The sequence below is a fragment of the Phalacrocorax aristotelis genome, chromosome 1 (genome assembly GCF_949628215.1).
Source record: "Phalacrocorax aristotelis chromosome 1, bGulAri2.1, whole genome shotgun sequence".
In the NCBI taxonomy this organism is placed as follows: domain Eukaryota; kingdom Metazoa; phylum Chordata; class Aves; order Suliformes; family Phalacrocoracidae; genus Phalacrocorax; species Phalacrocorax aristotelis.
This window is the reverse complement of record NC_134276.1, coordinates 57,997,530-58,007,010: the sequence shown is the minus strand read 5'-3', so window position 1 is coordinate 58,007,010 and position 9,481 is coordinate 57,997,530. Positions and strand designations below refer to the sequence as shown.

Here is a 9,481-nt window from a genome sequence, read left to right as displayed (position 1 = left end):
ACATTAAGCCCTCCTTTTCTTCCTGCGTCTTCAGCATCCCATAGCCTGGAACTGCACATCACTGCCCCAGCAGCACTAGGGAGGTGTCAAAGGGCCTGCACAGTGCATCCCACTGGCTCTTACCTCACCACTGCGGTAACCTGGCACAGCTGGGAATCCCTCTACCAACAGAAGGATACAGGAGGTACCATTAGCAGCACCTAGCACGTTAGGGGTTAAACAATTTGCATTTCGTTAATAACACTTCATTTTTGCCCTCAAAGTTTATCTACATTAAAATATTCTAAATGTAGTGTGTTTCTGTATGTCTAATTATATGCGGTATGTGAAAACATATTTGATAATCACATTTCTAATTACGTGCAATCACTTCAATACACAGGTGCAAAGCTCCAGAAATATGCATATTTGAATTCTTCACATACAGATATAAACCACAACTGTGCAGTTACATTAGTGTTCAGCGCCCCATTATTTCTCCAGGACTGTACTTCCTTGGACTGTTGAGTGGCTAGTGCCATGGGAACCAGAAACGCACCGGGCTACTACAAACCTAGGATTGAATTTATATCTGTATGTTCCACTGCTAAAAAACTGTAACTCCTGACTTTTCCACAGTTTATGAACATTTGAAATAACTTATTGACAGATACATCATGCTGACTTCAGAGATGTGGGAATTATAATTTGTAATTTTCTTCTGGGAGCTTTAATTCTCACAATGTTCCTTTAGTATATATTTGCCTGGAATATCATATATATGTGCATGTGAATGTGTCTTTTGCAGTTTGGATTAAACTTAAGGGACCTTCTTAATGGTTTAATAATAGAAGGTAATAAAAGGCTTGAGCAATAAATCCATTTTCATTATATGTGTAATAGCTTGTGGCTGCACTTTTTGCTTCTCTTTCATTTATGTGTAACTGTTATTTTTTACATTGATTTTTAAAGCTGTCTTCACAATGGATTGTAATTAGCTTTGTGTATAAATCATAAAAATTGAAAATTTTATATACTCAGATTAACTGAAAAGGACATAAAATATTAATTTGCATCGTTCAAGTGTAATACTTCTATGTTCCCTCTAAAGACATTCAGCATAAATTATTGGAAGGAATAGCTTTAGATGACTTGTCCATAAGTATTCTTTTCCACATTTGGGAAGTGAGCTGAAATGAGCCCTGACAGGCAAGAAGCCTAGCTCCTAGTTTGCTACTAGCATTACCAAAATGATAGACAGACAAGAAGGGACATAGCAAAATCTGAAAAGCAGCATTGGAATTTGTTCCACTGGAAACAAATCCATTGTACTTCACACAATAAAGCAGCATGGCTTGCTCTGTTTCGCTTTAGCTACACAAAGCTTTAATTAAAATAAATTACACTTAAGTGTCACAGAATAATTGAGGTTGGAAGAGCGTGCTGGAGGTCATCTTGTTCTCTTGTACATAAAGCAGGAGCAGCTTCAAAGTTACCTCAGGTTGCTCAGCGCTTTGTCCACTCAAGAGTCACAGCCACACGAAAGACAGGGTGTGATCCTAAGTGTCACCACTCTCTGAAACCAGCCTGGGAATTAGAACACCACAATGCAGAGGTGAGCGTCCTTTTAAGAAGTACGTTGTATCTTTCTGTCCTGCATTAGAGGCAAGTATTTCAGTGGGAAGCGAAGGATGCCTTTCCCAAAGACAAAAGATCTCTCGTGCGGCTGCTCAGCCACACGCAGCCTGTCCCAGCGCTTGGCCTCTGCTGCGGCCTGGACACGGCTCCGCGCACAGCTGGGAACAGGGAGTTACTGCAGAAGTCACATCTTCAGGAGCATGCACCTCCTCCCGTGGCAGTGGTTCCTTGCTCCTGCCAAGTCTGGAATTCATTCGGAGCCAGGAGCTGCTGTGTCAAACAGCCCTGCCTCCCAGCATACGCCTTCACTCGAGGATTCTGGGCAGTGTGGTCTATACATAAAGCTGCACAGGTGAAAATACAATTGCAGTTCTGAACCAGTTTAGAAAGGATAGAATAGTTTCTTCAAAGAAAAACTGCACTTGGCTTTAAGTAGATGGTATGTCGTGATTCTGCAGTCCTCACTTCTGTCAAAGGTGCCTTTGCTGAGGGCACATTCAGGGCTCACTGGCTAATTTTCCAACTTATCTTGTGTTTTCTAAGGTATCCTGGAAAGGATTCAGAGCTCGGCTTACTGATCTGACTAAAAAGGAAAAATCACTTGTATACTTTGTTGTACAGGTATCTTATCTTTATATTTTCCACCTTGCATATAGCAATAGCACCTTTTGATTCATACGTGATAGGCCTAAAAGTCAAAGCCTACTCCTCTGTTCTGGGAAATATTGTATTTCCTCAGTGAGCAGGCCCGTACCTTCACACTAAAGCCTTTTCTGATGCTGCTGTTGTACCACGTGGTCAGAATTGCCCTGAGGCACTTCATTGCACATATCAGCTTATGAATTAATGTAAAAATACTCAGCTTGGGACTTTTTATTTGTAAATATGCCATCATCTACTGAAGTTATAATCTCCCAAAGATTTGCATGTGACAAACCATATCTAAACTACAAGTATGTGGCTATTATTTGAATCATTAACAGTGATGATTTAATAGCCTTATTGCACATTTTAGGCCCATTTTTGTACCACTCGTGTATCACCTTTCACTGAGTATGTAGACAGGTTCACAAGTTACAATTAGGGAAAGAAGGAAAAACATTCTTTTTTTCAACACCTGAGAAGCTAAGAGGGTTCTGTAAATAAGAGAATAATCATGAGCGCATGCCAGTTAACAACCAGGACTGTTAGTTGATGGTTGGCATCAGAAGTGCCAACTCATGTCACATGATGAGCTTGATCCAGTAAGCTAAGATTTAGCATAGTCAGACTCAGAAAATCCTGGTGTTAAAGATAAGCCCTCTTTTTATCCTTCGGTACAGTTAGTGGCTCAGATTTGGCATGGCAGGAGCCAGTACCGTTCAGGAATCGATACAACCAGACTGTCCTGTTGGCACAGCAGAGCAGTGGCATTGCTCATGAACTTGAGCTGGTATTTCCACATGGTGCTACAGTCCCCATCACGGCCACACTTCACTGTCCTCCACTACGCAGTCCAGACACACCCAGAAATTCATAGGAAAGCTGTTGATCTGGCCTGGGAAGTATATTTACATTTCTGAGGTGGGTCATTTTAAATAAGAAGCTGTAACTCTGTGTTTATTTTACAAAGCAAAACGTTGCTTTGGTTTCTTCTCTTTTTTAATAAAAGTTGGAAAGAGCAGCATACTGGAGGAGAGCCATTGCTGCCACTGCAGCTGCATGTGTAGGCATAGCAAAGCAGCGCATTTTCCGATTGCCAGAAAGTTGCCACTGAGCAGCTTCTGTGAGCTGTTGAAACCAGGCGTACGTTACTTCTGCCTCAATTTTTCTTTCTCTTGCTTGTCCCTGTAAATCAAAATAAGAGCTAACAGACTATAAAATATATTTTGCATTGTTTATTACATAATGCCACTATACTGAGATATGCTAATCAAATAACCCAGGTTAGTCTTTATTTTCAACAGAACGGACGAAGAGCATCCTGTATCTCTTCAGGGAAACACCTCAGATGCCTGACATAAGACTGACATTGACAGGTTCTGAAGAGAACAGCCTGCAATCTTGCAGCAAGATAAAAGGATGCCATGAGCTACTGCTCAGGAGGTTGTCGATTAATAACCAGATAATGGGTATATCTTTTGACTTGTGTTTGATGTGTACATTACCTCCAAGTTAGGGAGAAAGGGAGCCTTTCAGCTTCAAAATTGTTTTCAATCCATTAAAAAATAAAGTTTTATTTTCAGCTAGCTGAATACGCTGATGAAGCTCAACTTATATTCACTTATTGCTACTGTTTCTATTAAATAGACATAGCTCACTATGACTTACACTATAAAACATTTGCATCTTACTGAGAAGTCTTCATTAATCACTTCCTCTATTCACACTGAAAGAGCTATGATAATCAATTCTTATTTGCACAGCTGTGATATGAATAATTTTTTAAATTTGCTGTAATTGTTTTTCTGTTCTGCTGAAAAATGGTTTCAGAGAACTAACGCGTTTTCTCACATATATATGGAATGTACGTACAGAAACGGCCAAGTGTTATTTGGAATACCTAATTACATAAAAATCTGCTGTAGAAATGAAGATTGAGTCTGCTCGCCATCTTCTAGGCTTGCACACTGCTTAAAAGATTAAAATCTGCATTTGTCCAGATATAAAGAAATAGATTTTTGAAAAGTGTGTATTGGCTCTTTGTGGCTAGAATGTAGCTAAGATACCAAGGAAAGGGAAGATGGATAAATATGCAACAGCTTTTGTAAGGAAGGTAATGTATTTCTTTCTGAGGAGCAATCAGAACTGCCTCTTAAGCAATGGATCAGGCTGCCCAGAGAGGTTGTGCAGGTGCTAGCATTCGATTTTCTCAGGACTTGACTGGACCTCAGAGCTGACCCTGCTCTGAGCAGGAGGTTGGACTACAGACCTCCCAAGGGCCCTTCCAACTTCATGCAGCCTATCTATGAGCCTAAATTTTAAGCACCTAAAAAACAGTAATCCAAAATGGGAAAGGGAGAGATGTCTTGGCAGGGAGATTCTTTCTGCCTCATGGAGATCTCTGAATCTAAGCAGAAAGGATAAAAACTGGACAAACAATTTTCTGTAGTTCACCACAGATTAATTATCTGACCTTTGATTCAGAGCTACTACTTTATCTTGCTGCTGAATTCAAAGCCAGTTGTATTTCCGTAACCAGTGGCAATAAACTTTTATTTATCTTTTCGTATGGCAAATCATAAATTGTCATAGCTCAAGATGAAGCAAGTACAAGCTATTAAGAATTCACATTTAAGCAACAATAGCAGCCTCTTCAACATCAATATCAACCCAAATGTAATATAGCAACTTTATATAGAAAAGCAGTTGATAGATTAGGGTAAGGTAGATGCATCCATCATCCCAAATGCATAGTGCTGCATGGAGTTACGAAAAATGCATGGTAAATGTACGTACACCCGGAATGTGCTCAGTAAATTTCAGTTTTGGCTGAAGAAACAGCAAAAAGCAACTCCCTAGTAATTCCTTTAACCATAAAAGGATTGTTGGGTCTGTTTCGGTTTTTTTTTTTGATAGATGCTCAATATAAAGTAGCTATAGCCTATTCTGTGCAGAACAAGTGAGTTCTACGAAGTCCATCAAATGAATTTTGAACTTTTCTAGGGAGTGGTGGAAGTGCCTTTTATCAGTTCATCACACGTTTTTCTACTTTCTATGGAGCAAGAGTTTGGCCACATACATAGGTTACTAGCATAAAAAACAAGGGGCCTAAATTTACCAGTACACTGCTCTGACCATGTCGGCCCCACTAGCAGCAGCAGCTTCTGAACTGTCAGTATAAAAGAAAAAAGCTGCTCAGACAGTACATCACAGTCTTTCTCCATATAAAAGATGACAAATTTTGTTATTTCTAATGGCCTTACCCATGATCCAATAGACATACTTCTGTGCTTTTGATTATTTCTGTGGAGGTATACAAAGACTTTACTACCAGTCTTATATAAGGTTATTTAAATCAACTGATTTACATTAAAGTGGGCATCACTGATGTGTCACAGTGGTACCTGAAAATTATCTGAGGTCTTGTAACAGCACAAGTTTGTGGGAATAAGTCCAAAAAAGATCAAACACAAGGGCCCCAGACTGAATTTACATATGAATGACCCTCAGGGAAGTCTTTATCATACTTTTGGATGATAAAGACCCAGCAGGATGGAAGTGCAGTCGTTTTGTTTGGACAGTTTCTGTACCATAGTTTGAGCACATCTGGCAATCAGATTCCTTTCAGTTGGATGTATGATGATGTACTGACCAGCCCTGAGCACTAACAAACCAAACTCTACAGTCCACAGCCTGCTCCCTTGACTAAGGCCCCAGCTGGCTCCTGCCAGCCACACAGCAGCTTGCAACAGTCAGTAGGTGACCGTTAGCAAAATAAAGGTGCACGCAGAGTGAGATGTTCCATGTTTCAACTTCAAGTTCCATGTTTTGTGAGTCATATTTTCCTTGGAAAAGGCTATACCTTCTATTTTTTAATACAGCTGGAGGATCCTTCCCCCAGTAAACAGCTGCTCAGAGCTGCTCCATATTCACATTGCACGATACTGCTTCAGAAGCACTTCCACCGGCCCTTTTAGGTTAGTTTTTCCTACTTTCTCCTACGGGAGAGAGTGCAATTAACTAGTGATATTTCAAAATCTAGGAAAGAGTTACGTTGGTAGGAGACAGAACACATCTCAAAATAGAAATTGGTTTGGAGAACTTTGAGGGGGGAAAAAGTTTAAGTAATTCCCTCTTCCTGTACCATGTATATATGAATGGGCATATATATCCTTTATGAAGCTACTCATTACTGAGTTCCTAGCTACTATTTTTAGCCGAACAAACATTCAGGGCTAAGCACTAGGACAGGCACCTGGGAATCTGGGGGCCGTCAGGGAAGGCAGCCGTTGCCCCGGCTCCGGGATGGCACTGCCCTGCCTCCCCTCAGCTGCGAGCAGCCGCTACCCCCCACAGCGCCCACGGCCCAGAAGCGAGGCAGGGCCCCACAAGGGAAACCCGAAGGTACCCCACACGGCACCCACGCTTATAAAACAACCCGTAAACGAAGAAAATAACGTCAACGACGCAACACCACCCTCATCCCCTAAAGGACGGGGAGAGGCGGCACTAACGCTGCTCCCGCGCCTGCGCAGAGGCGCGAAACACCCACGACCCGCCCCCAGCGCCGCGTGTCACCGCGCAAGCCCCCACAGCCCCGCTATTTATTTGGCGTCAGCCCCTGATTGGTCCCTGGGATGACCAATAACCTAATAGCAAGGGCGCAGGGCAGCCAATGGGAGCGGGACAGGGGCCGTGCGGGCGGGGCGGAGGCGCGCACGCCGAGGCTGAGGGGGCGGCGGGAGCTGTACCGTGCCGGGTAGCGGTGGCTGCGGGGAGCTCCCTTCACCTCTCCCTCATGGCGGGCTGGCCGCCGCTGGCCGCCCTCCTCCTCCTCCTCACACTCCTGCAGGCCCGGCCGTCCCATTGCGGCAGGGCTCCAGCCTCCTCCCGGGCCGTGACGGCCCGGCTGGCGGCGAAGTGGCCGGCGACCCCGCTGCTGCTGGAGGCGAGGTGCGTGCAGCCGCCTCCTCCTCTTCCTCCTCCTCCTTCTCCCTGCTGCCCTTCTCGGCTGCGGCGCGGGGCCGGGGGCGGTGGTGGTGCCTCCTGAGGGGGCGGGAGGAAGGAGGGCCCCGCTCTTCCCTGCCCTTCTCTCCGCTGGGGGGGCTGAGGGCGGGCTGGGCTGACGGGGGCGTGGCTTCGCTTCGCCCCTCTCCCTCTGTCAGAGGGTGTGTTACAGCACCCCTCTGGGGCAAGGCTTAACTGTTTTCTCCCTCTGCAAAACGTCACGGGTAGTGCTGGCAGGCTTCCGCACGTTTTAAGTGTGCTGTTTAAATTGCTTTGTATTTAACCTACTCGGGTGTTTTGCAGGTTAGGTTAAGGAGGTGCAATGGGCCAGCCTACACGGTCCCTACTTTCCACTGAGTAACAGTATCTCTTTATCTCACCCTAATTAGTTTGCTTTCACTCATGAATGAAATAATTATGCATAAAGGTGTTAGTGAAGATGTGGAGGTGTAGTAGTAAACTATGTCTTTTTTTAAAAAGGTATTGCTAACTTGTAATCATGATTTCAAAATAGGAAGTGAAAATGCTTTCCAGTATTATGTGTTTGTGGCTCCTCTGCCACTCTGCTTTAAAATTGGGGTTGGGGGTTTGTGGGTTTCTTTTGTTTTTAAACTTATTTGCTGCTGTTTGAAGAACTCCCATGAAACGGAGAATTGCAACCTTCTGTAACCAAAGGAGTGGCAAACTTCCAAAGTAAAGATTAGGAAACAATACAGTCACGCTAGCAAGTAGATCGTTTTGGCAGGTGTAAAGAAGAAGAAAAGCAACTGATGTTCCCTTAAGAAAAAACCTCAAAACTAAAAAGTGTTGTTACCAGTAAATGGAAGAATGATATTTGGAATAAAGCAAATGTTACTTTTTATGCTTTAAGGATTAACCCATCTTTGAAAGTGTTCCAGAGATTGGGGACCTCCCCTGCATAGCAAAGTAGACATTGTCATCAATAAAAGCCTGTAATTTAATTAAAAACTGTAACCTGACAGTGTGTGTCCTTATTTGTATATTTAGCTAACGCTAACATTAAATAAAGTTTGTTTGCTGAATTGATTTTATTTATAACTGTATATTGGAATACCTGTGGAAAAATAAAGTGGAAAATTGTGTTTATTTCTGTATCAGAGAATAGCCTGCTTGCTTTCCATCTCTGATTGTTGAGTTCAGATTGGTAGTATTTTGTTCAAAATCTTTCTTAACCAAAATGCACCACTGTTCAGTATTTTATGCTACAGAGATGTTAGATAGCCATTGAATAATTAGCACTTGGTTGTTGCTGGGTATTTATTATTTTAAACAACTGAAGATATTTACTGTGGTACATCTTTGGACAAAGTCAACCTATGGACGATTCATTTTTATTTTTAAACAGTGAATTTATTGCAGAAGATGGTAATGAGAAGTTTTGGCAGTTCTTGGAAACTGTACGAGAGTTAACAGTTTATAAGCAAGGAGGTAAGTTAAACAGCATGTGAGTTCTATTGTCTTGCCCTGTATTTAACTTCTAAACATCAAGCTAACACATTAACTAGTTCCAGTCAGGGAAAGCCTAACTCTTCCACTAATGCTTACTAGGTGGTTTTCTTTCAGAAAGTTGTGGCATATTTTCCCCGGGAATCGTACCAGTAGATGAGTTCTAAAAGCACAGAAGATGAGATGAGCTGAACTGCTGTTACAATATGGAGCAAACTGTAAAAATTAAAGATACCTACCTTCTTACATGACTGTGCAAGAGCGCACAGGATATTCAGACTTCATGTTTTGTGTGAGATGGATGTTTCTAGGGGAGAGAATCCCACAGATAACTGAGAGTGCTAGCTAAAGGAAAAAATTAAAAGAATAGCCAAAAAAGGTTTAATACTTGTAGATGGCATAGAGACTGTTTTCTAGCAGCAATACTGGTGTTTCAGAATAAATGTTTATCGCTGTCAAGATAGGATTAAAAAAAACCTTGCATGATTAGACGGAAGAATATTAAGTTTTTACAAGTTTGGAGACAAGAACAAAGCATAGAATCCAGCAAATGAAGCATAAAAGTGAGTCACCCCAGAAGATACATTGGAGAGGAGTTTACTAGAAATGACCATGGCAATGAAAAATTTGGAAACCTACCAGCCTTAACAGGTTGGTCAATATTAGACGTACTTGGTAGGTCAATAGATGAACAAAGGTGAAAAAAAGCTTCATTTTGCACTCTGCTTGAAAATAGTATATCTTTTTA

General features: G+C 42.2%; 1 protein-coding gene across 1 annotated transcript in view; it reads left to right on the top strand.

The window, feature by feature from the left end:
• Positions 1 to 6,965: 6,965 nt before the first annotated feature.
• UGGT2 (UDP-glucose glycoprotein glucosyltransferase 2) overlaps positions 6,966 to 9,481 on the top strand; it is a 94,886-nt gene continuing 92,370 nt past the window's right edge. Inside the window, exons 1-2 of the mRNA XM_075089734.1 lie at positions 6,966 to 7,212; positions 8,633 to 8,715. Coding sequence (XP_074945835.1) covers positions 7,058 to 7,212; positions 8,633 to 8,715 — 238 coding nt within the window. The 5' untranslated portion in view covers positions 6,966 to 7,057. The remainder of the gene's footprint in view (positions 7,213 to 8,632; positions 8,716 to 9,481) is intronic.